Consider the following 26,653-nt stretch of genomic DNA (forward strand, 5'->3'; position numbering starts at 1 on the left):
TAGGTTGCTGTGCTGCAGCACTGCATCCTAATAAGAAGAAGAAATACGTAGAAGAACAATAGTTGCTGTGCTGCAGCACTGCATCCTAATTACAGCTGTTTAGTGTTTTTAGCGTTAATAATAACCTGTCTCTCGCAGTCCTCTTCCTCCGCCTCAGCCATCTTGCTAAGCTAGTGCTCTCTCGACTGGCGTGCAGCTACATGTCTGTGATGTTGCTCTGGAAATGCCCACGGAAGGTTTTTTTTTTTAAATACGCTGAATCGATCTGGCATGTTGCTGAATCGTCCATGCCCCGCATTGCGATGCATTGCCGAATCGATTATTGTTGACACCACTAGCAGTGAGCTCTGGTACTTCCTCCCAAGCTTGATTTTTCTTCATAACATTTCTAGTTATATTTGACACGATAAGATGAAACTACAATAAAGTTCCTTCCTTTTTTTTTTTTTTGACTCAAGTCAGACCTAATTGCTGGTAGAAGCTAAAGTTTGAAGAAAAAAACGTTCTCATTCACGCCACATGATTGATGATTATAGTTAAGCCTATCTGTGTGTTTGTGCTCCAGGTCTTTGAAGGAGAAACAGCAGTTTGACATGATCATCTTCCAAAAAAGAGATTAAATTGTTTCCCTTCCTTCTTTGCCTCGCATTATTGTGCTCATGTGGCCTGCTTGAATATAAACCTGACAGTTATGGGTATTTTTTTTTTTTTTAATTTACTTGAACAGCAGATTATATTTGTGCAAGCATGAAGCTTGTATTGTTTATAGATGATCGTTCCTCACGCTATATTTATAATGGTGAGGTTATAAAGGCTCTAGTACCAATAATCAAAGAAAGGGTTAAGGGGTAGATCAGAGATGCAATGTTTTATCGTGTAAAAATGAACGCTCACGGATTTGGGCTGAGATCCTGGCTGAGAATGATGGACACTCCAGTGCTGTAATGCTGAGATTGAGTCTATGGGTTTACTCATACCAGTATCGGTCACAAAGTGAAGAATAATTTTATGCTCACCATGAAGCAGTGCACAATAAAAGGTGATGCATTTTTTTTTTTTGCTGTGCAAAATTATGCAGCTACTACATTCTTGCCAACTCTACCGATTCACGTGGTAGTCTGCCGATCTTGACGGGCGAATACTGCCTACTGCTTTTAGTTCTAAAAACGACCACGTTACAAAAAAATCAGTGAACATTGTTGGAGTCGCACTTCCGTCCTCGCTTCAGCCATTTTCATCACCGGGGATACAAGGTGTCCAATTAAGTGAAGTTGGGGTCCAATGGAATGGAACAATAATGATGATGAATCTAAATTATATCGCTCTATCGCACCATTCCACTGACTGGCTGTCATTATGGTTCTAGCCAATCAGCAATGCGGTCACACATTACAACAAATCGCAGCAGTATTTGGTTCAGAAATGCTCTAGTGATCATGGATAATGAATTCTTCAAAGGGGGGGGAAGATTTGCTACGGCAAGAAGTTGAAGGCGACTTAGTAGTCTGATGACCCCGGCATCAAAGCATCGAGGCAAGGTGAGAAGCAGCATTTTGTGAAGTATGTCAGTCCAATTTCTCATTCAGGTTTCTTCGAGTATGGCACTCGGAATGCAGGAGAATGCGCCAGGGGGTCACGGAGTTAAAGCAAAGAGGGCCTTTGGATTTCATAAAATCAATGAAATTTAGTTCCCTCTGAAATTTGGTCATTGTGATGCATGTTTATTTCTGTAATATCTCACAAAATATCCTGCCATCTGTGGCTGAGAAGTTGTTTAATGTGAGGGGATTCCTAAGCAAATAATGTGCATGAACTCGCTCGCTTTGCGCAGTTGAGCAGACACAGGAAGTCCGTGTGCGCATGCGCAGGTTTACTTTTGACCGTGCACCGACGGTTACATCATTCTGTCGCTAAACGAGCAGCTGATCACACCGAGGTGCTCGCTGACCGCCGATATTTATTAGTTCAGTCCTGCGTTTCCTTTCCTTCGCAACATTTAATGTCTTTTCTCGCTTTCGGTTACTATAGACATCTTGCAGTCACGTGACCGGAAAGTACACAGCCACCATCTTGTCGGTAAAAAACACAGCTGAATACTGCTGCACTCGTGTACAGAATGGATCAATTTCAACCGACGGACTACACGGCTCATTTTTCTAATGAACAGATAACTAGATATATGTCTAAAATAAACGATCTACAGATTAGTGACCCTTATGGCTTACCGGACGGAGTTTTCACGACCGTGTCGGTGGATTTTGAACTGCCAGCGGAATACCCAGACGTGTATAATTACCTCGTTAACTTTCCCTCGCTGTTCAGTGGTGAAGCACTGCATGCTTATAAATCTCTGGACAGTTATCTTTACAGAAATTCAGGATTTGTCAGCGACTCAGATGTGGCATCTTGTAAACAAGAAAATAACAATCCTCATTGGACGGGTAAGTCACTTAAGTATTGAGTATAGCACTGACCAGCCGATTATAGAATAAGGTAATTCCAGCTGTAATTCCAAATCGTCCGTCTTGTTTACCATGGATCTGGTGTTGGAGAGGTAGAGGCTTAGCAGTGGAGGTTTGAGTGGCTGTTTTCTGAGCTTAGTCAACAGGCCGGCTCTGCAGCCTCGCTTTTGCTTCCGCTCCCGGCGCCACCTCCTTCACCTGCCAGACCCGATAACAATCCACGGAGACCCCACTGGTCTCGCTATCTCGTCCGGAATGTTGTGCATGCGATGGAAATCGCTACAAACCGTCATTTTCTGCTGGAAACCAATGTCCAGTAAATCCATATGGTTGTAGTGGATATTGAAGTCCGGTACAGACGAACAACACGCAAAAACACACACAAAAAACATAAACGTGCACAGGTAGGGAGAGCTTGTAGCCGCAGCCGTTGTAGTAGAATTGTACATAGTAGGGTTTTCCAGAAGAAAAGGTAGAAGTAAAAGCAGAAGTAGAAGGCGGAAATATGGCGTTTGACCGACAAGATGGCTTCTGTCACAATCTGGATCGGCTGTGACGTCACATGCAAGTGCTCCATAGTCGGTCTTTCACGTTTCATTCACACTCACCGTCTTCCATTTTTCTCTTCCGTTTCAAATATCCCACAATGCCTTGCGTGAACGGGTAAAGTCCACCACGTGATGCATGACACAGTATCTTGAATTGGGTCATGGTGAAGCAGGAAAAAATAGTGGAGAATTTAGGGCCATGTGGCCTTAAATTCATTAATTGCTCCATTAAAAAAAAAAACCCTAATAAAATTGGAAGTCTGTGATGCAAATTCAGTAGCTTTCGGTCCAGTAAACAAAAATAATTGGGTGTCAGGGAAAATTCTTTTTATGACCTACACTTGAAAAATCTGAAAGGGAGTCTACCCTTTAATAGTCTGATGCTGTGACTAAACAAGAAACCGTGACACCGTAGCGTGACCACCATTCCACAAGCTAAAATGTGTGATGCTAACATTTCTGCCCCATATATCATTGACAGGAATCTGGTTGGGGGGGGGGAGCTTGGCTTCCTCACAACACTGCACTGCACAAATTGGCATTGATGGATAACCTTCGAGTAGCAGTCTTCCCATATCATCCCATAGTTTCTCATTGAGACATTCAGTACGTTTACATGCACATCCAAATCGAGCTACTGTCGGTAATTGAGCAAAGGGTCCCAGCAGGGGTGCCAGAGAAATCCAATCCTACATGCACAAGTGAAATCGGGCTATTGTGCAAGGTGCATTGTGCACCCAAGCCACATGTGGCGCTACACGCCCCATCGTGTTGGTACACTTCCGGTTGTCGTCATGAAGAGCTGTACTGTTGCCAGATACTGCTGACGTATTCCAGCCCAAAACATGTTCAAATCCGCCAAAAAGCACTTAAAACCCCCCAATCTGGCAACATTGGCAGTTCCGTGCTCAAGCTGTTAGGCTTGCTCTAACAGACTGTATGGCTACAAACTGTCCTGCGCAGACCACTGTTTTGTAAGACAACTTATTTTGCACAATTGTATATTTTTCTAAAGTCCATTTTTTGCTTACAAAAAAATATATATTTTTTTGCTTACAATTTAACTTGTCTTAATAAACACACAAAAAGTTCAGTTGTTTTGTTTTTATTGACATTCTTCAGATGTTGGACATATACACACACACACACACACACACACACACACACACACACACAAATACAGTGACTTGTTTATGTACACAATTCACAGCTATGCAACAGCTGTACAGATGTATTTGGTGATACAATAAGTGAGCTAAATTTTAACAGTGCAAACAATGCCACAAAAAGAAAGATTCACGCTGTTGTCATGCCGACCGAGGCTGTTGTGTTTCCCGCTTGTGGTCTCGTCACTCGTCACTTCCGGAAGGGGCAGTGCTGAAATAAGTAGCTCGAATACGTAGCTCAACAGGGTTTACATGCACTAAGTAGCTCGGCAGAAATCGCATAATCTAGGTCGTGTAGCTCGATTCCGAGAAATCAAGTTCGGTTCAATTTCAGCCGAATTAAGGTGTATACATGGCATTTTGAACTTCGATTTCAGTCGAGCAACGGCAGAAATTCGATTTTCTCTATGTGCATGTAAACGCACTGATTGTGTGTACGTGAGTTTGTAAGCTTTTTTGAGTTCATCATGAGTGCTTCTGTCTGGGTGCTGAGATTTGTTCTCATTGTTCTCACACACACAGCCTGATTGATGGTTTGTAATTAGCTTTGCTGGAATCCCCCCCCCCCCCCCCCCCCCCCCCCGCAGCTCTGTGTGTGGATGTAAGTGTCCTGGAAGTTCCTTTAGGCACGACCTAATTCATCTATTAGGAAAATCTTAGCTCTTTGTAAAGAATGATTTCTTTGGCCCGCTCTACGGCACTGGGGACACAGCAACCCACAAATCCCGTCAGAAACATGCGAGGGGGCGCGTGTAGCCCGGTTGGTTAACATCTGTGTTTGTGTGCATGTTGCTATGCTGCGGTCTCTCTTGGCAAGTTTATGATTCATTATTTTGTTTTTGAGTGTGTCTTAGTGGATGGAGTGTGGGTTGACTGCGTGTGTGTGTGTAGCACTGAGAGTCTTTGGTGATCGGTGTCATTATGAGTATGCAGCTGTGTGTGTTGTTGAAATCTCTGCAGGAAAATGTCTCAATCTATCTCAAAAGTAATGACTTCAGCAAATTTTTGTGCGCGAGTTTATTTAACATAATGATAACCAGCTTTGACAATATTTAACTGTCTTTTCAAATTTTAAAAGACTATCACTGGCTAGTCTGACTGTTGTGCTTGTTGTTATTGTTACCGTTATTTGTTAAAGGTGATGTAATATTTAGAAACACGTTTTACTATTGGTTTTAAGAAAATGTCAAAATATTAAGAATATGTCAGAACCAAGACTTGGGTCATGCATCAAAATGCATTGAAGAAGAAGAAGCCTTTATTTGTCACATGTACTCAAGCACAGTGAAATTCCTCCTGTGTATTTAACCCAGCTATGCGACAGCAGCCAGGGAGCAGTTGGGGCTTGGGTGCCTTGCTCAAGGGCACTTCAGCCATGATACAGAGGGAGAGGAAAGTGCGGTTTATTCACTCGACTCCCCTCACGTTTTTCCTGCCGGTCCTGGGAATCAAACCGGCAACCGTTTGGGCCCAAGGCTGCTTTGCTAACCTTCAGGCCATGGCTGCCCCCAGTGACTGGGTAAGGAGAACAGAAGTCATAGAAAAACCAAGAGACCATGAATAAAGGCTGGTTTATACCTCTTGGTAGAATCTGTGCCGTAGCTTGACGCAGACTTTCCCAGAAATGTAACTGACGCAGGTGCAGATCACGATAATTTTAATTGGTCCATTTGGTAGCATCGCATTTCCTTTTGGACATTTCAGCAGGACTTGAAAGAATGTGGACCAAATCAAGTTGAATGAACACAGACCATCTCCTCTTTGCTGTGGTGTTGTAATCAGGGCTTTGAACCAGAATTTTTTTCCTCTTGGGTCGTTCCGAACAGAAACGGAATTTTAACGTTTCCGGTTTTGGGTTCCACCATTAAATAGACGTTCCCGAACCGGTTAGAACAAAAAAATTTCGTTCCCGGAACGGTTAATTACGTTCCCTGTCAGCTGTTTAACAAATGGCTATAAAATTATGTCTCTGTCTCATCCAGCTTAAGCCAAATGTAGGCTAATTCTATTACAACCTTCATTAAATAAGACAAGAAATAATTCAAAACAATTATTATTTCAAATGTTGGCGATTTGGATTCTCAGTATGTCTTCCCATCTACACAAACAGAAAAAGTGCCAAAAATGAAAGATAATTCATTTAGTGTGCTACCAAAGGCTAGTCAGGCCCTATGCATTGATAGGCTAACAGAGGTTAACGTCATTTAATGTTCGCGAGCCTCTCATTAACGTGGACAAATATATTGATATCGTGTTTGAAATTGACGTTTTCGAATAACGAAAGACTGCAATATTTACCTCTTATTTAAGATGTGGAGACGTGATAGTAGTCCACCCTCCCGCTCTCTCCATTCAGTCAGCGAACGTCACACAGGAAGTGAACCCCAGCGGGTCATAGAAACTTGCGCAGGAGAAGAATGACTTTTTTATTTGTAGGCTACGGAAACTTTGAGGAACGAAATAAAAACCGGTATTAACTGGTTACCATTATTTTTAATCAGCGTTTCTGTTCCGGAACATAAAAAATAAAGTTTCTGGTTTCGTTTCTGTTCCATGTGAAATAGAAAAAGTTCCCGGTTTTCGTTTTCGTTCCTTGAACCGGTTCAAAGCCCTGGTTGTAATTTCAGTAAAAGTAACTGTTGAACATTTTTCGGAAACCACACCGCCAAGTAGCATTTGGCAGTGTAATTGCAGAGCGGCCCGCGCACACACTCAGAATGAAGTAGGATCAGTGCCTATCGACCGCTATAAAAGCCTTAACTCCTGAACATGATGATGCTACCACCCCCATGCTTCACTGAAGGATGCGTGTATGTAAAATGAAGTGCCTGAATTCAAACCATGTGACGTTGTATCTCTTCCTATGCTATCCGGCGTGTAGTGGTGCGAGTGTTCATGTTGGGACTCAATGGGACTTTAGGATGAGTTTCATTTTGGAGCATGATGTAAGGATACTCCCAGTTTCTTTGGTTCTGTCATTTGATGTTTTGGTTTTTGAAAGCGTTGTGTGCACCCCATCTCTTTATCATACGCCTGATCTCCTCCATGAAATCTAGCACACAAATAACGTTGCAGAACAGAAACAGATGTTTTTAATTTTAAATTTTTTTTAAACTGAAATTGACAGCACCTCTTGAGTTGCTATGGAGATGATAGGAGCTGACCAAACGCTCGTGCCAAGACTTTGCAATCTCGTAGTACATTCTGTTCTTCTTAGCCTGAGCTTATGTCCTCTTCACGTGGCTCCTGTTTGTTTCTTTAGATCTTTGGCTAACTGTGCACATTAAAACAGCCTTGCTTTAGATGAAAGCCATCTCTTGCTTGTTTGGCAGCGGGTCTTTCCCGCATCTCCCGTGCTTTTAATTTGAATCTTTTTGAAGGCAAATGTTTTGCGAAACACTCAGGGAGCGCACTAATAGCCCTGGGTGATGTGAAGATTGCTTAACTGTGGAATGTGCGCCTCATTTTATTGTGTTGTGTGTGGTGTTTTGTTTTTGTTTATCACAGGAACTCTCAAGTTGTGGCTGGAACAAAAAAGAGAAGCACAGTTCAGCTCCTAATGCCGTGGCTTTCACACGAAGATTCAATCAGGTGTGTATCTCTCTCTCTCACACACACAATCTGTTTTCTTCAACCCTTCTCTTGTATAACTCAAAGCCAGACAGACGGAGTTGGAAGGAGCCGGATTTATCTCTTTGGCCAGCGTTTGATTGGAAAATGACATCATTCCCCCCCTCTTTTTTTTTTTTTTGTGTACCATGTTCAGGGAACCTGGCCTCTCTTTCTGTGCTAACACATTGTATCTGGTGTATGAAGAGGCTGATAAGTCAGTGTCCCTTGTGGTGAATGGGAGGTATCAGGACCAAGGAGATTGCACTCCTCCTTGACCAAATGTTTTTGGCTTCTTGGAAAAGGTAGATGACAGGAACCTATTCAGTGCCTCCTCACTGGGGATTTCACTAACCTAAGAGCTTTTTGAAACTGCCTCATTGCTCCAGAAAGGGACCAGAATAAACTTTACACCTTGCAGTCGGAACTCTGGTTCGGATTCAAGGTTCAATTTTAGGTTTTGTAACTTGGATTGCGAGGAAAATTGGCGAAAGAAATCTTATTTGCAAGCGTTAGTAGTTTTTATTGGTTACTGGCTCAGCACCTCGGGCTCAATACTAGGCTTGAGTGTTCCTGTGTGTAGACTGTTTAACGAGAAAGGTCTACATGTCCATAAATACAACTATAAAGTCGGTTTATTACACCTTGTTTTTTAATATTGCCTGCAGTTTTCCCTCAATAGCCGCTTGGCTCGGTACAAACACAAACGTAGCCATGCTGAAATATACACATACACTCGTTCTTGATCACAAGCATCACTCACAACCTTATTGGATTATCCAGTGGCAGATGTTAGAAATTAGCCTTTATACCCTCGGGGATATTTGAATGAGATCTTCTGGCTGAATTTTGAGACGTTTCCCCTGCTGTTCTTCCCTCGATCTTGCTTCGTGCCCTTCTGGTTTCTAATGGCGAGTGTCTAGTGACTAATATGAAATGGATTGCATTCAATATTAGCAGTGTGTTGGAACAACCAGAGTACAGAAGACTACTGTAAGCGTAGGTGTACATTCCTTGAACAGGACTGAGAATAAAAACGAGCGTGTCTTCAAGTCTGAGAGGGTGAGGGAGAAGAGAAAATCCCCCCCTTCACATTTCTCAGCTTGTTAGGGACTTGGGGTCAGAGTGCAGGGTCAGCCAAGATACAGGGGTCCGAGCAGCTTGGCAGTGCTGAGACTTGAACTCTTGACCTTCTTATGAGGAGCCCAGAGTCTAAACCACCGGGTCACCCCTGTAGAGAGAGAATCAATGATTTTTTTTTTTTTTTTTTTCTTGGGCTATTATAAACTAGAAAGGCACTCGGAGAGCACAGACCTCCACCAAGGACAATCGTCGACTATTCTATGATGTGCAAACCTGCACTCGCATCCACTCAGGCTTGTAGTACTCGAGTCTGACTCGTGACTCGACTTGGACTTGAGCACTGATGACTCGTGCATTAACTGCATTCGGACTCCAAAATTGAAGATGAGGACTCTGATTTTTTTCTTTATTTTTTTTGTAACATGCCATAATCATTTGGCATAAGAGATTTATATTTACACTAATTTTGTGCAAGACTGTCACACCTGCGTGCCTTGGTGTGCGCATCAGATAGACTCTCGGGCGTGCTCCGGACAGCGCCCGTACGAAGCAGACTCTTGCGTGCCATAAACGACTCGCACCTATACAGGATTAAGGTGCAATCAGCGTGTCTAAATAAAAACTATGAGAAAACAATTACTTTGTGAAGTATTGCGTTATGTTGCTGACACGTTACCCAGCCTTATTTCCTTGTTTGGGTTCCTGATCCCTGATTTCCTGTTTCTCGTCTTTGATTGTGCCTCGCTCGACCTGTTGCCCGTTTTACGATTTTGCCTGCCGTTCTGGATTGTTCACCTGTCTTCACTTGTATTGTATTAATAAACACACCTTCTGCACTTACATCCGTCTCCCAACCATCTCTGACAGAATACTTCACACTGCCTGACAAAGAGAATGCACATTCACCTTTTCATACGTCATGTTCAGGAACAAGCTAATGCTAATGGTGCTGAAACAGCCACCGTCAAATGGTGCGGTTGGAGTCTTGTTCTTGGACTCGACTCAAATTTTTTTTTAATGACTTGAACTTGAACACTGGGGACTCGAGACTAGACTCGGACTCGAGGTTTAGTGACTCGACTGCAACACTGCATCCACTTTATATGTCTGGATATCTTTCCAAAACTATAAGAATGATGTGCCACATGTGCATCCCAGAGGACTACTGGTACCTGTGAAATGTGGACTGCGATATGGAACCATCGTATTCCTACATTGGCTATGTTTTGTCACAAGTGAACTTCACTGCATTTTAAGATGTATAGCATTGTTGAGCGCTGATGTTCAAGGTCAAATCCTGTATCCAGAATGTAATGGGCTCTTCCTTGGTCCATGCTCCACCTTTCCACCAAGTTTCATGGGAATCAGATTGGTAGGTTTTGTGCAAGCGTTCTTCAAGGCAAACAAACGGCACTGAAAACATGACCTCCTTGGCCGGAGGTAATAACTCGTGTGTCGATGGTGAATGCTCAAACGCTTTCTTAAGGCTCGTTTATACTTGATGCGTGTGCATGTAGAAGCAGCAGCACCGCAAGCAATGCTGTTCACATTCTAGAAGATAAAAAGCAACATCCACTAGATGGCACAACAGAGCCAAAATCTTCCAGTCCATCTGGATTCCAGTTTGAGCTCTAATGTTCAGTGATGGTGGTAGTGCTTGGCTGCATTCGACTAAAGGTTGTAGTTTGTAATTTCAAACTTCTGACGGAGGAAAGAGAACTTGAAACTAGCGACACTTTCCTCAACCCCGAGTTCAGCAAGTGACGTCAAATCAACATGGCCGCTCACAGCATGAAGAACGGGAAACAAAAACATGACTGACCTTTCAATGAGTTCTGCTGTATATACAGGTGTTTACTTTAGATCACTCAACATAGACACATTTGCTTGTTAAATCTACGACACTGACGACACGGTTCGCTGTTTTGAGGAGGAAAATATACAGCACTCATCAGTTAGCTGGTGAGCTTATTGTTAACTATCGAGAAAAATTGAAGGCATCCATGGTCCCCAACCCCTTCCAAATTTGTACCATGAACAAACGGAGGTCGAAAAATAACATGTATGAGCTACAATAGAGATCTTGCATGTGACGTCACAGCCGATCCAGATTGTAACAAACGCCATCTTGTCGGTCAAACGCCATATTTCCGCCTTCTACTTCTGCTACCTTTTCTTCTGGAAAACCCTACTATATACAATTCTACTACAATGGCTGTGGCTACAAGCTGTCCCTACCTGTGCACGTTTTTTGTTTTTTGTGTGTATTTTTGCATGTTGTTCGTCTGTATCGGACTTCAATATCCACTACAACCGTATGGACTTACTGGACATTGGCTTCCAGCAGAAAATGACTGACTGTAGTGATTTCCATCGCATGCACAACATTCCGGATGAGATAGCGAGACCAGCGGGGTCTCCGTGGATTGTTATCGGGTCTGGCAGGCGAAGGAGGCGGCGTCGGGAGAGGAAGCAAAAGCGAGGCTGCAGGCAGAGCCAGCCTGTTGACTAAGCTCAGGAAACAGCCACTCAAATCTCCACTGCTAAACCTCTACCTCTCCAACGCCAGATCCATGGTAAACAAGACGGACGATTTGGAATTACAGCTGGAATTACCTTATTCTATTCTATAATCGGCTGGTCAGTGCTATACTAGATACTGATATAAATAGTATTAGTACTCAATACTTAAGTGACTTACCCGTCCAATGAGGATTGTTATTTTCTTGTTTACAAGATGCCGCGGCTGACAAATCCTGAATTTCTGTAAAGATAACTGTCCAGAGATTTATAAGCACGCAGTGCTTCACCACTGAACAGCGAGGGAAAGTTAATGAGGTAATTATACACGTCTGGGTATTCCGCTGGCAGTTCCATATCCACCGACACGGTCGTGAAAACTATGTCCGGTAAGCCATAGAGGTCACTAATCTGTAGTTCGTTTATTTTAGACATATATCTAGTTATCTGTTCATTAGAAAAATGAGCCGTGTAGTCTGTCGGTTGAAATTGATCCATTCTGTACACGAGTGCAGCAGTATTCAGCGGTGTTTTTTACCGACAAGATGGCGCCTGTGAACTTTCCGGTCACGTGACTGCAAGATCTCTATAGTCGATGATTTATTATTAGGTGTAATGTGTTATATTACGGACATGGATCAGACAGCCTGGACACGCTTTTGTACTCAGCTGGTTGCTTCAAAATGCAGATAAATATCAATTTAACCATTTACAGGTTTATCTCCTACCAGGCTTGTAGTACTCAAGTCTGACTCGTGCCCTAATTTTAAGGACTCGTGACTAGACTTGGACCTGAGCACTGATGATTCGGACTCATGCGTTAACTGCATTCGTACTTGTAAATTGGAGACGAGGACTTGGCTTTTTTCTTTATTTCGTAACATGCCGTAATAATTTGGCATAAGACATTTATATCGACATTGATTTTTATACCAATTTCGTGCAAGAGCGTCACACCTGCGTGCCTTGGCTCGCGCATTAGAGAGATTCTCAGGCGCACTCCGGACAGTGTGCGCGCCAAGCGGACTCTCGCGCACCATAAACGATTCACACCTGCATAGGATTAAGGTGCGATGAAGCACGCCTATATAAAGACTGTGTGAAAATGCACTCGCTTTGTCAAGTATTGAGTTGCGTTGCTGACACATTCCCGAGCCTCGTTTCCTGATCCCTGATTTCCTGTTTCTCGTCTTTGATTCTGCCGAGTCTACAATAGCCTGTTTGTGCCTCGCTCGACCTATTGCCCGTTTTGCGATTTTGCCTGCCGTTCTGGATTGTTTACCTGTCTTCACTTTGTATTAATAAACACACCTTCTGCACTTACATCTGTCTCCCAGCCATCTCTGACAGAATACTTGGCACTCCCTGACGGAGAATGCACATTCACCTGTTCATACGCCATGTTCAGGAACAAACTAACGTTAATGGCGTTAAAACAGCCACCGTCAAATGGTGCGGTTGGAGTCTTATTCTTGGACTCGACTCGGATCAATAGCGGACTCCACTCGACTTTTATTTAAATGACTTGTACCCCTTTTCCACCAAATCAGTTCCAGGGCTGGTTCGGGGCCAGTGTTGGTGCTGGTTCACAAATGGTTCAACTTGCAAGCCAGCTGAGAACCAGTTTGCTTTTCCATAGCTCGCGGTGCTAAGGGAAGCCACGTCAGTTACGTCGCTGTATACGTCAGTTACGTCGCTACGTTTGCATAAACCTTGGCGCGAATATCGAAGCAAAAACAACACGGAAGAAGAAGCAGCAGCAACAACAACAATAATAATAATGGCTGACTTCGCGTTTGTACAGCTGCGGCTTCTTGTCACTTAAAAATGGCGATCTTTCGCGGTCTTGTTGTTGTTGTTGGTCTTAACAACTCCGCCCCCCTGCTGACGTAAGCGGTTCTTTCCTCTGGCCCAGCAGAGAGTTGGTGCTAGCCTGGAACTGGTTTTTCTGGCCCCAGAGCCAGTTCTTTATCAGTGGAAACAGAAAACCCGGTTCCAAACTAAGCACTGGCCCCGAACCAGCCCTGGAACTGCTTTGGTGGAAAAGGGGCATTGGACTTGACTCGGACTTGAACACTGGTGACTCGGTTTAGTGACTCAACTACAACACTGTCACATACACTGTTAGCATGGAACCAGTATGTGCTAGGAGTTTTGTGGTAAAAGTTGTGGGTTTCTCTCCCCCCACCCCTCCTCTGGCTATGACTTTTTTTTTGATAGCAGTATTGGCAGCTGTCAGATTATTTATTTGTGTGTGTGTGTGTGTGTGTGTAGGTGAGTTTCTGGGTGGTGCGGGAAATTCTTCATGCCCAAACTTTGAAGATCAGAGCTGAGGTTTTAAGTCTCTACATCAGAACAGCAAAGGTAACATTCCCTTCACCTGAAGCTTCTTTAACCACTCCCAAGATGCGTGTATGATTCAGTTCCAGTCAGGTGATGACACATTTTCGGTCATGATCATTCATGCATCGTTTTAGATGTGTCAACAGGGCTAGGCAGTTCTCATCCAAGCAGACTAGTTTACAGTGAGAGTAAAAAGTATTTGATCCCTTGCTGATTTTGTTGGTTTGCCCACTAATAAAGACATGATCATTCTATACTTTTAATGGTAGCTGTATTCTAACATGGAGAGACAGAATATCAAAACGAAAATCCAGAAAATAACTTTAAAGAATATATATTAATTGATTTGTATTTCATTGAGGGAAATAAGTATTTGATCCCTCTAGCCAAAAGCACTTAATACTTGGTGGCAAAGCCTTTGTTTGCAAGCACAGCGGACAGACGTTTGTTGTAGTTAACCACAAGGTTAGCACACATATCAGGGGGAATTTTGGCCCACTCTTCTTTGCAGATCCTCTCTAAATCATTAAGGTTGGTGGGCTGTCGCTTGGCAACTCGGACCTTCAGCTCCCTCCATAGATTTTCGATTGGATTGAGGTCCGGAGACTGGCTGGGCCACTCCATGACCTTAATGTGGTTCTTCTTGAGCCACTCCTTTGTTGCCTTTGCTGTATGCTTCGGGTCGTTGTCATGTTGGAAGACCCAACCACGGCCCATTTTCAACTTCCTGGCAGAGGGGAGGAGGTTGTCCCTCAGGACTGCACGGTACATGGCTCCATCCATCTTCCCACTGATGCGGTGAAGTAGCCCTGTGCCCTTGGCAGAGAAACACCCCCAAAACATAATGCTTCCACCTCCATGCTTGACGGTGGTCATAGGCAGCATTTTTCTTCCTCCACACATGACGAGTAGAGTTTAGGCCAAATAGTTCAATTTTGGTCACGTCTGACCACAGAACCTTCTCCCAATCACTTTGTACATCTTTGAGGTGATCATTGGCATACTTTAGGCGGGCCTCCACATGTGCCTTCTTAAGCAGGGGTACCTTTCGGGCACTGCAGGATTTTAATTCATTGTGGCGCAAAGTGTTGCCAATTGTTTTCCTGGTGACTGTGGTCCCAGCTGCCTTGAGGTCATTCACGAACTCCCGCTGTGTGGTTGCAGGCCGATTTCTCACAGTTCTCATGATCATTGCCACCCCACGAGGTGAAATCTTCTGTGGAGCACCAGACCGAGGTCTATTGATGGTCATGTTATACTTCTTAAATTTTCTCACAATTGCACCAATGGTTGTTACTTTAATACCCAGCATCTTGCTAATGTTTTTGTAGCCCATTCCAGATTTGTGCAGGTCAACAATCCTGTGTCTGAGGTCCTGAGAGAGTTCTTTGGTCTTACCCATGTTGGAGAGTTTGGAATCTGTCCGATTCTGTGAACAGGTGTCTTTCATACAGGTGATTTAGTTAGAACAGGTGTCTTCAGTTCAGGTAACAAGTTGATTGGGAGTGTCTAACTGGTCTGTGAAAGCCAGAACTCCTAATGCATACTAGGGGATCAAATACTTATTTCCCTCAATGAAATACAAATCAATTAATATATATTCTTTAAAGTTATTTTCTGGATTTTCGTTTTGATATTCTGTCTCGCCATGTTAGAATACATTTACCATTAAAAGTATAGAATGATCATGTCTTTGTTAGTAGGCAAACCAACAAAATCAGCAAGGGATCAAATACTTTTTACTCTCACTGTACCTCTCGAACTCATCACTTTTTAAATTTGTGCTTACCCAGTTGACAAACTTTTCCCCCCCCTTCTCTCTTCAATTGCTTCAGTTAAAAGAGAAAGGAAAGAAAACCCTACATTCAATAACTTTTGCAATTTTTTTCTTTAACATTTGTTGAAACATCATGTGCTCTATTTGGTTTCTATCCCAGAGCATCAATTGGCAGAAAATGGCAGAGAACAGTGTACGAAAAGCAAACGGAAATAACTGGTCATAGTTGAACACCTTCAATTTTCCATGCATTTGTCAGTTATTTTCGAGGACCCGAGGCTCACTTGAGTGCAAGACACGTTTGGATAGAAACAGCTGAATGTTAGACTTTTTGTAGAAATTTTTTTCTTTTAAAATAAATTTCGTTAATCCTTTCTGGTCCGATTGGTTGAGTGATGAGAGAAGTAAAAGTTGATGAAAACGAGAGATTTAAAGTACTGCATGTGTCTCTTCTCTCCACTTCAAGTTCAACACTGGTGTTTCTCATCTGTTCTGGGATTAATCACCAGCCAGAGGTGCTAATGTGAAGCGTGTCGACGGAACAAAGCATCCATCTTGAATTAAAATGTCAACAGTCTTCACTTTTGTGGACAAATAAAATCAACATGATGAGTGTTTGAGTAATTAATAAAGTAACATCAGTAATTTCGTACATGAGTAAATAATTACACAAGTAATTAACACGCACTTGAAATGAGCATCTGTACAATTTTGAAAAGTTAATTTGTTTATTAATTTATTTGATTAGTACCCATGAACTAATCTCTAATGGTTTCAAGCATTAGTTTAGTTGCGTTAGTCACTTATGAGGACCTTTTTGTGAGGAGCGATTTTAGGTGTGCGGCTGGATCTTCACAATTTTGTATTTATAAACGTCATCAAATTTCTTTTTGTGGCTGCTGCCTCATCGAGGCGAAGCGAGGCAGTAGCGACTACGTCATCGTGTTGTAAGAATGAGTGTCACAATGGCGTACTGCATATGCGCATAAGCATTACGATCACCAGAACGGCGAATCATGCTCTCGCGATACGAACAATCGATCGCACGTTATCAAAGGTACACAAGAACGAGTGGCGAAGCCGCTATGTCATCGTGTTGTAAGAATGAGTGTAACAATGGCGAGACTTCGTAACCAATCAGCACTTATCCTGATCAAGTTTGATTACCTGTTGTTCTTGGTAAACTTCGGAACCAATCAGAACCAGAAACGAAATAAGAGAAATCTTATAACTTGGTAATATCGAAAGATAATCAGCAGATAAAATATAAATGCAATTCACCTCATGGTTCGCCAAGGCTACTGATTTCGATATCAAGTAAGTGGTGTTTATTTTAAGAAAATTGACCTTTTGATTATCACAGCTTTTTGTTTGGTCCTTCTGAAAGTTTTTTTTTTTTTTTTTTAAGCTTTTTGGCAGATACTGTATATTGAGAATCTGATATCAAACTTTTGCAAGTTGCTTTAATTTTTTAATTAAATTTTTTTTAGTATTTACACTTGTGAAACAAAATGTGCTCATTAGTACTAAATAATGCTTCTAGGACAATTCATGAACAAGTGCTTTCCCACTATAGGGGTGTTCACACAGCAACTTTTACTCCGGTGTAGCACCGGGGCTGCCCCGGTAGAGCGTTCACACGGTACAAAGTTATACCGGTGTAGCCCCTGAAAGCTGCTTAAACCGGTGCAAATCTAACCCTGCTCGGGAGGTGGTTTAAGAAATTTACTCCGGAGTAAATGCTAGTTTGCGGGGCAGCACCGATATAAAATGGGACGTCTGAACGCTACAGGGGTAGACTCGCTACGCGTGAGGAGAGTTGATTACATACGGGCATTGCATAATTTGCATCCTGGTATTTTGCGCTTCCAAAATGGCAAATATCAACAACAGAACTGCGTGTCTTCCAGTGTTGCCAGATTGGGTGGTTTTAAGTGCATTTTGGCAGATTTGAACATATTTTGGGCTGGAAAACGTCAGCAGTATCTGGCAACACTGGTGTCTTCATCCACGTTGTTTTCCCGGCACTTGGTGATGCCATGACAACCGGGAAAAGGAAGTACATTTTCACACATGCGCATATTTCATTTCCGCATTATTACTATCGTATAGCACGGTCGCAAAAACTGCCGTGTGACCGCAAGTGGGGCTGCACTGGTGCTAACACGCTTCTCTCTAGTAAGCAGGTTTGTGACGTGTGAACGTTCCACAAAATTTACACCGGTGTAAGATATATCGCAACAAAACACATCGGTGCAGCATTGATGCAAATATATGCCGTGTGAACACCCCTTATTTTGAAAATGGATCTAGTTCACAGCACTCTATTTTGAACAAAACTCAGTAAACAAAATTGGTAACCAAAATACCAGAAGCCCTGATGCTGCTCACAGCTTGGTGATGCTTGCAAGAGATGAGGCGAGTATAACTGATAACAGCATGTATATATGCTATATTTGCTGTATGGATATGGTATCAGAAAACAGTTTTATTTATAAGCAGTAGCCACACGGACCCATAGGGGGTACCTATTTTTATTTTTGATGTGATGGCCTTGACAGAAGGTCTTTTCAGAATCAGAACCACTTTTATGCTCGGACAACAGTAATATTTTCCTTTCTGTTTGTGTGTGTTATCTGATTTATACAGAAACTGTGTGACATGAACAACCTCCATGCAGTAATGGCAGTGGTGTCAGGTTTACAGAGCGCACCTATTTTCAGACTCAGCAAAACGTGGGCTGTAAGTAACCTGCCTTTTTTGTTTTTCCTTGCACATGCACGCTTATTAAAGGAGATACGCAGAACCTTTATTTTTAAATACATTTCTGAGTGGATAATATCTCCATCTTGTATGCTGCATAAATGGGAATAAAATTTTTTTTTTTGAGGGTTAAAATCGACCTCCAAGTTGGCATTCGAGCTGAGCCAGCCAGCCCTGAGTGAGTGACGTCACTGCGGTAACTGGTTTTAAGGCCAAGGCCTTTGACAGCTATAGACCAAAGCCAGACTCGGCAGGCGAGAGTGGTTGCAATGGCCTTTTCGTTCGGATTTATTGGAGATTCTTCGGGTTCCTCAGATAGTAATACATCTGACTGTGATAGTCTTGAAATTGGAGCATGTGTACATGCTACTGCTATACACGTAGAACTGTATCAGTTCGAACCATTGGAACGTGAATCCGATAGTAACGCATCGGCCACAGAGGCTCCCACCTTACGAAATAAAGCCAGAGGACAAAGCCGTCTAGAGAATTGGATGGAATTGAACCGACAGTCTCGTGTGACTCTCATTAAAACAGGATAGGTGTTATGCAACATGCATGCATTTTCACTGACAAAACATAAAAGGCTAATTTAATAATCAGATGAACTGAGACAATCACATTCTGAAGCAAATTAAATAATCTGATACCGGTAACTTAAACATACAATACAAGTTACATGTATTAATCTCAATGCAGGTAAACAACGAGTGTTTTTGTTGTTTTGTATCCAAACGAGAGTCGCATCTTACCCGTCTTTGTTCTCACTTCCTGAAGGCTGATCTTGTGGCCAGTTGTTTAGAAACAATCTGACTTTCAGTTCTTCGTTCATTCGCTTCTTCCACGTAAGGACGAGATATTGCTGCTGAGGCAAGCATATCCAGCGGGGAAATCAGGCGACTGGTCCACTCATTCTCCATTTTCTCCATACTGAGTTCTCCGCCATTACTGCTCGGCTCACACTCCGGGAAAACTGGTGCAACTGAACTTGCTTTCCTTTTCTTGGAGTTTTCTTTTCCTTTAATTGTTGGTACTGCACCCTCTTTCAATACGGGCTTACAGCCAACGCTCCTCAACAGATCAGAGTTTTTGTACGAGTCTTCAGTAAAATGTGCAGAGCAGAGGAGGGACCACTTCGTAGGCGCCCAGTGTGCCTGTGAAGAACTCGCAAAACGCGTCCAAATCTTTGCAGTTTGAACATTCTTGGGCAATGAATGCAACGTAAATCCACCTTCTGTCGTGTTGCTGCACCCACCAGCAACACATCTACGTGGCATGGCGATAAATTAGCTCAAAATGGAGGATCGGAGTTCCAGTCAGCTCTGTGTTTTAAAATAGCGGAAATGGCGATGAGACCGATAGACTTCCTGCGGTGATGTCACAAATGTCAAGGTCATTCACTCAGACCGCTACCTATATGAATCATTTTAACCATAAAAATTACTATATTAGATTTATCATTAATGCTTAAAACTATTCCTGTGCCATTCTTGAGGTCTCAAGGCATTTATAAGCAAAAAGTGAGGCCATGGTTCTGTGTATCTCCTTTAAGGTCTGGTTCACGAAGTAGTTACTGTGTAGTCAGAACCAAATAACACCACTTTACAAAATCTGAAACCTCGGCATCTGTTGGAGTTTCGGTGATTATAATGTGTGTAATGTCTGACAGAAGGATGTCACACCTGTGTAATTTTTAACATTTTTAATTAGCCGTCATTAGACTCGTCATTAGTCACACTTCCTCTTAAGACATTTAAAATATGATTTGCTATACTGTAAGAGCGATTAAATGTGCAATAGGTGATTTTTTTATCTTCGTATTACTTACTTGTATAAACACCTGGAAGTTATATCAAATGTGATTAACGTTGGATTCAGCTGTGGTCTTGGGAAAAGTTTATAAAGCCACTGAGAAAATCCGTTTGGAAAAGGCTCGTTTGTGTTGGGATGTGCCTTCTGTCAGTCGTTTTATAGATATTCTATGAGCAGAGCTTTGTGAACATGGGTGGGAATGGGGGTGTGATTTCAAGGAGTGGGGGGGGAAATCAAGTCAAATTTATTTGTATAGCACTTTTAACAACCAGCATTGTCACAAAGCAGCTTTGAAGAAAATTAAACACTTGAAACAAAAGCTGATTTTATCCCTAATTTATCCCCAATGAGCAAGCCAAATGTTCATTCAAATGTTGAATCCAGCTGACTGGAAAAAGACTAATCTTACGTAATGCACCTTTAAAGGACAAAGTGCACGCTGTGGATGGAGTAAAAGCCGAGATTCTGATTGTTTTATGGCTGCTAAACTTTATTTATTTATTTTTTTGAAAAAATGATCTCATAAAGACATTTTTACCACAACACGGTTGACTTCTCGACTTTAATCGGTCAGAAGGTGTACATTTATTTCCGTATTCCAGCATGACTTGGACTGTGGTTCTGGCTGGAACATGAATGACGGGTTCGTGTGAATGTGCTTGTTCTAACAGGTTATTGTTTCAACAGTAACAGCTCATTCACAGGGATTTGTCTGACTGATAATTTGACATTCACATAATTTAAGACTAAGAACAGACCTGTTGCAGTGACACTGTCAGGGGTGATAGCGTTCCGGCGCCGCGCCGGATTTCCGGCGTACCGTGGCTGGGGAAAAAAAATAAAATCTAGTTCGCCCATTGTCCTGTGTCATTCTGAGATGCGCAGATAGACAGTAAAGGGACAGTGTGGACACTGTAGTATCGGTCTGTGGTGGTGAAGAGAGAGCTGAACCAAACCGCGAAGCTGATGGTTTACTGGCCAATCTACGTTCCTACCCTCACCGATGGCCACGAGCTGTGGGTAGGAACCGAAAGAACAAGATCGTGGATACAAGTTTCCTCTGCAGGGTATCTGGGCTCACTGTTAGAGCTTGATCATTCGGGAGGGACTCAGATGCCCCTTTTCCACCAAAGCAGTTCCAGGGCTGGTTCGGGGCCAGTGCTTAGTTTGGAACCGGGTTTTCTGTTTCCACTGACAAAGAACTGGCTCTGGGGCCAGAAAAAACGGTTCCAGGCTGGCACCAGCTCTCTGCTGGGCCAGAGGAAAGAACCGCTTACGTCAGCGGGGGGCGGAGTTGTTAAGACCAACAACAATAACAAGACCGCGAAAGATCGCCATTTTTAAGCAACGAAAAGCAGCAGCTGTACAAATGCGAAGTCATCCATTATTATTATTGTTGTTGCTGCTTCTTCCGTGTTTTTGCTTCGATAGTCGCGCCAAGGTTTATGCAAACGTAGCGACGTAACTGACGTGTACAACGACGTAACTGACGTATACAGTGACGTAATGACGTGGCTCCCCTTAGCACCGCGAGCTATGGAAAAGCAAACTGGTTCTCAGCTGGCTCGCAAGTTGAACGAGTTGTGAACCAGCACCGGCCCCGAACCAGCCCTGGAACTGATTTGGTGGAAAAGGGGTAAGAGTAGTGCTGCTGCTCCTCTGCATCAGAAGGAGCCAGTTGTGATGGTATGGTATCTGTCTAAAATGCCTCCAGGACACCACCTCGTTAAGGTGTTTCAAGCAGGCTCCACCAGGAGGAGACCCGGGTCAGACCCAGGCCATGCTGGAGAGATTATATCTTTCTTGCTGCTTTGGGAATGCCTTGGTATCCCCCGGAAGAGCTGGAGGATGTGGCTGGGGAGAGGGAGGTCTGAGCAGTTCCACTTGGACTGCTGCCCCTGTGACCTGGATCCTGATGAGCAGTGCATGGATGGATTTTTGTTCGGAGACATTACTAAGCCATGGCCTAGTGGCAAGAGAACCATGTAATCTCTTGGACTTTCCACAACACTGAATCGAACTATAACCCTTAAAATGCCCAGTGTGTCTTCGTTCATGAAATAAATGTCATAATCATTGGCACATTGCTGTGGTTTGAGCAAAATAACATTTCTCATCTCATTATCTCTAGCTGCTTTATCCTGTTCTACAGGGTCGCAGGCAAGCTGGAGCCTATCCCAGCTGACTACGGGCGAAAGGCGGGGTACACCCTGGACAAGTTGCCAGGTCATCACAGGGCTGACACATAGACACAGACAACCATTCACACTCACATTCACACCTACGGTAACATGCTGGAAAAAAAATTCCATTTCAACATGAAAACAATAACTTGGCATTGCGCTGCATCACACCACCCTGGTATGGATTATTTCATTTTATTTTTTTGCATTTGTATAGAATTATTTTTTGTCTGGCTTGTTATTCATTGCATAACGAGGATCTACAGTCAAGCTGGAAAGTCTGCACACCCCTTTCACCTTTTCCACGTTTTAATACGTTACAGATGTATTCTACAATAGATTGAGTTCATTTTTTGTCACAAAATGACCCATAATGACAGTGAAAGCAGGTTTTTAGACATTTGTGCTAATTTATTAAAAATGTAAAACATATGTACACAAGTGTGCACACCCTTTGACACCCAAAACTGAGCTGAGGTGCAGTTTGTTTCCACTGATGCTGCTTGAGATGTTTCTACAACTTAATTGGAGTCCACCCATGGTAAATTCAGTTGATTGGACATGATTGGGGATTGCCAACACCTGCCTATATAAGGTCCCACAGTTGACCGTGCACATCGGAGCAATCTCCAAGCCATGGGGTCAAAGGACCTATCTGCAGACCTCAGAAACAGGATTGTGTCAAGGCATAGATCTGGAGAAGGGTATAGAAAAATTGCCGCAGCTTTACAGGTCCTAAAGAGCACAGTGGCCACCATCATTCGTAAATGGAAGAAGTTTCGAACCACCAAGAATCTTCCTAGACCTGGCTGCCCGGCCAAACTGAGTGATCGGGGAAGACGGGCCTTGGCCAGGGAGGTGAGCAGGAACCCGAGGGTCACTCTGACAGAGCTCCAGCGTATCCTTCTGGAGATGGGAGAACCTTTCAGAAGATCAACCATCCAGGCAGCACTCCCCAAATCAGGCCTTTATGGTAGAGTGGCCAGATGGAAGCCACTCCTTAGTAAAAGGCACATGACCGCCCGCTTGGAGTTTGCCAAAAGGCACCTAGAGGACTCTCAAGCCATGAGAAACAAGATTCTCTGGTCTGATGAAACCAAAATTGAACTTTTTGGCCTGAATATCAAGCGTCCCGTCTGGAGGAAACCAGACACCGCTCATCACCTGGCTAATGCCATCCGTACAGTGAAGCATGGCGGTGGCATCATGACTTTGGGGATGTTTTTCAGCAGTGGGAACGGGGCGACTGGTCCTGATAGAGGGAAAGATGAATGCAGCCAAGTACACCGAGATCCTTGAAGAAAACATGCTGCAGAGCGCTCTGGACCTCAGACTGGGGCAAAGGTTTACCTTCCAACATGACAATGACCCGAAGCACACAGCCAAGAGAACAAAGGAGTGGCTTCGGAGAAAGTCTGTGAATGTCCTTGAGTGGCCCAGCCAGAGCCCAGACCTGAATCCAATTGAACATCTGTGGAAGGAGCTGAAAATGGCTGTGTACTGATGCTCCCTATCCAGCTTGACGGAGCTTCCAAGGATATGCCAAGAGGAATGAGCAAAAATGTCCAGAAACAAGTGTGCCAAGCTCGTCGCTTCTTTCCCAAGACGCCTTGAAGCTGTAATTGCTGCCAAAGGTGCATCAACCAAGTATTAGGCGAAGGGTGTGTACAGATATACAGATATATAACCTATTTTTGTCAGTAAAATAAAATGGCATATTTTCTAAAAACCTACTTTCACTTTTGTCATGATGGGCTATTTTGTGTAGAATTTTGTGACAAAAAATGAACTCGATCTATTTTAGAACAAGTCTATAACAACATAAAACGTGGATAAGGTGAAAGGGGTGTGCAGACTTTCCGGCTTGACTGTATGTTGTGGATCAGGTTTCCAGAATCTTATGGCTGTTCCTCTGTAAAAGGCTACAGAAGCTTCACTGTCCTTCCCTTCCCTTCCCTGTGTACTATTTAGACCTCTGTCCTCACATTTACCCCCACAATCCTGTCTGAGATCTCCTCTCAGACACCCAACCCCTTCCAAAACCCTAAACAGCATTCCTGCAGCCTTACCTCACGCCAATCCTCTGGCAAGAGAAGATCTGTGTTTTTTCTTCACGTTTTTACCTCTCTCTCCATCTCCACTGCAGCTGTGCCGTGTGTTTCTAGGTTACTCTGATAAATCTGTCCACCAGTAATCCTGGGTGATTTAAAAGCATATTTCCAAGTACTCGGGTAGTCGAAAAAGCCTTTTAATTTCATCCTTCAATCTGTGTGAAGTGAAGATATTCAACACGTTTGACAGATTTATCATTTTGATGTATAATAATTAGCATTTTTGGCACCCTTCATGGAAACGAGCAAAAATGAATCCACGTATTGAGGGATATTATGAGCTTAAACATCAATCATTTTTTATTATTACCTTGTGTAAAAAGTCAGAAAGCATCCTTTACTTATCCCGTGCTGATTGTTAATTATTTGGTGAGGAACAATAATGACGGGAAAATATAGTCAATTTTACTGTTGTTGACCTTTTGTGAGATTGTGTTCAACACGTCACCGATACATTATTATTGCTATTGTTCATAAATCACACAGGCCTTCAAATGTAAAAGCGGAATGAAATCTGTCTATTTTTAGTATAAATATGCAGGCGATTTGATAGGAAATTGCATGCGCTGATTGGTTGAGGAAATTCAGACCATTTCTCAATAATCACCTCGAGTGACTCGGCAAAATGGCTGCCAGTTGCTTCGTCACCGTAAAGTGAGGAAGAATTACAAATTATGAAAGAAAATGTTCTAAAAAGCACGAAAGATGCTACGACATTTGGTCTAAAACTATTCAAAGGCAAGCCTGTGCACGCGTTTATTACATTTACATGCTGCTTTAAGTTTGAAATAAATGGTTGAAGACAACTTTAAAAAAAATAATCACCTGTGTATGCGCGTCTACGGAACTAAACATCCACTTCGAATTAAAATGTCAACAATATACTTTGTCTCGGTTATTATTCACCAATATTCACTTCACCTTCAACAAATAATTGTTGAATAATCTTGAACCTGCATAAATGAGTACTGCCAAGCGATTGAACTGAAAATGGCAATAATGTACTGTGTGCGATATATCTCCACCATGAGCTGCTGGTGGATGGCTCAGTTGATATCACTGACTTAATGCGCTCTGGGTTTACATGCAAAGGATGTGGGTTCAGTAGATGCTTCGATATCCAAAAACTAGTAACTCAGTGTTCCAATATCCACAAGCAGCAACTGCTATCAGAACTAGAGATTGATGAGGACAATACCCCCATGGTGATGGGAGTCCTCGGTGCAGTGATCTCCAAACCGGGAGAGTGGCTCTAACCCATCCCACGAACAACATCCGAGATCTCTGTCCAGAAAACCGCAATCTGAGGAACAGCTAAGATACTACGCAGGACCCTCAAACTCCCAGGGCTCTGGTAGATGACCTGAGCTTTGGGGCAGGGATACCACTCATGATGATGACGATTTTTTTATTATTATTATTTTATCTCCTCCCCCCCAAAATAAATAAATAAATAAATAAATAGTTTGGACACCTTATTACCTCGTCCAGGACGGAGTCCACCAGGGGGCAGGGTATTGTTTTCAGTCGAGTTTCTTTGTTGTTTTTTTGTTAATGATATTACGGGAGAACGGCTGGATCAGTCTTGATGAAACTTTCAGGACAGATGTGCATTGGTCTCAAATAGAACCTCCAACATTTTGAGGGTCATCCAGTCAAGGTCACTAAAAAGGTCGAAATCGTTTTTATGGCTACTGCCTCATAGAGGCACTAGCCACAACATCGTCGTGTTGTAAGAGTGTAACAGTCGTGCACTGCGCATACACGTGTTCCGATTAAAATGGCCGGTGAGTGTATACAGTTCGGTTCACCATTCGAAATAAATGAACTAGACTAAAGAAATCGCTTTCAGACATGTTTATGCTTATTACAGCGGGAAAGTGCGTTCCACTGAGCTCTAGCGCCGGGCCATTTCCGGGAAATAAGAGTTTGGGTCATGGCGACAGCGTGTGCGTGTCAGCCTTGGTTTGGAGGTTTCAGTTTCTAAAACTAAGAGGTAAGAGTAGAATAATATAAAGTACAGACACTTAGTACATTTTATTTCTGTGTTTTTTTTTTTGTTTTTTTTTTTTAAATTGTTCATTTTTGGATTACGTTCCATTTTTGTGGCTACTGCCTCACAGAGTTAAGTATCTATGCTATATTTACTATATGGACATTGATATCAGAAGAAAATTTTATTTATAAGCAGTAGCCACATGGACCCATAGGGCACCTATTTTATTTTTTATTTTTTCCACTATACCTTACATCATATTCATTATAAGTGCTACCGG

General features: G+C 42.8%; 1 protein-coding gene across 5 annotated transcripts in view; it reads left to right on the plus strand.

The window, feature by feature from the left end:
* The window catches only part of ralgps2 (Ral GEF with PH domain and SH3 binding motif 2), a 306,158-nt gene that overhangs the window by 181,691 nt on the left and 97,814 nt on the right, over window positions 1–26,653 (plus strand). For 4 of the 5 annotated variants that reach the window (XM_060917533.1, XM_060917535.1, XM_060917536.1 and 1 more), the window contains exons 6-8: window positions 7,684–7,767; window positions 13,663–13,752; window positions 18,158–18,250. In XM_060917533.1, coding sequence (XP_060773516.1) covers window positions 7,684–7,767; window positions 13,663–13,752; window positions 18,158–18,250 — 267 coding nt within the window. The remainder of the gene's footprint in view (window positions 1–7,683; window positions 7,768–13,662; window positions 13,753–18,157; window positions 18,251–26,653) is intronic. The other variant, XM_060917537.1, reaches the window with a different exon arrangement.

The sequence above is a fragment of the Neoarius graeffei genome, chromosome 3 (genome assembly GCF_027579695.1).
Source record: "Neoarius graeffei isolate fNeoGra1 chromosome 3, fNeoGra1.pri, whole genome shotgun sequence".
Taxonomy (NCBI): domain Eukaryota; kingdom Metazoa; phylum Chordata; class Actinopteri; order Siluriformes; family Ariidae; genus Neoarius; species Neoarius graeffei.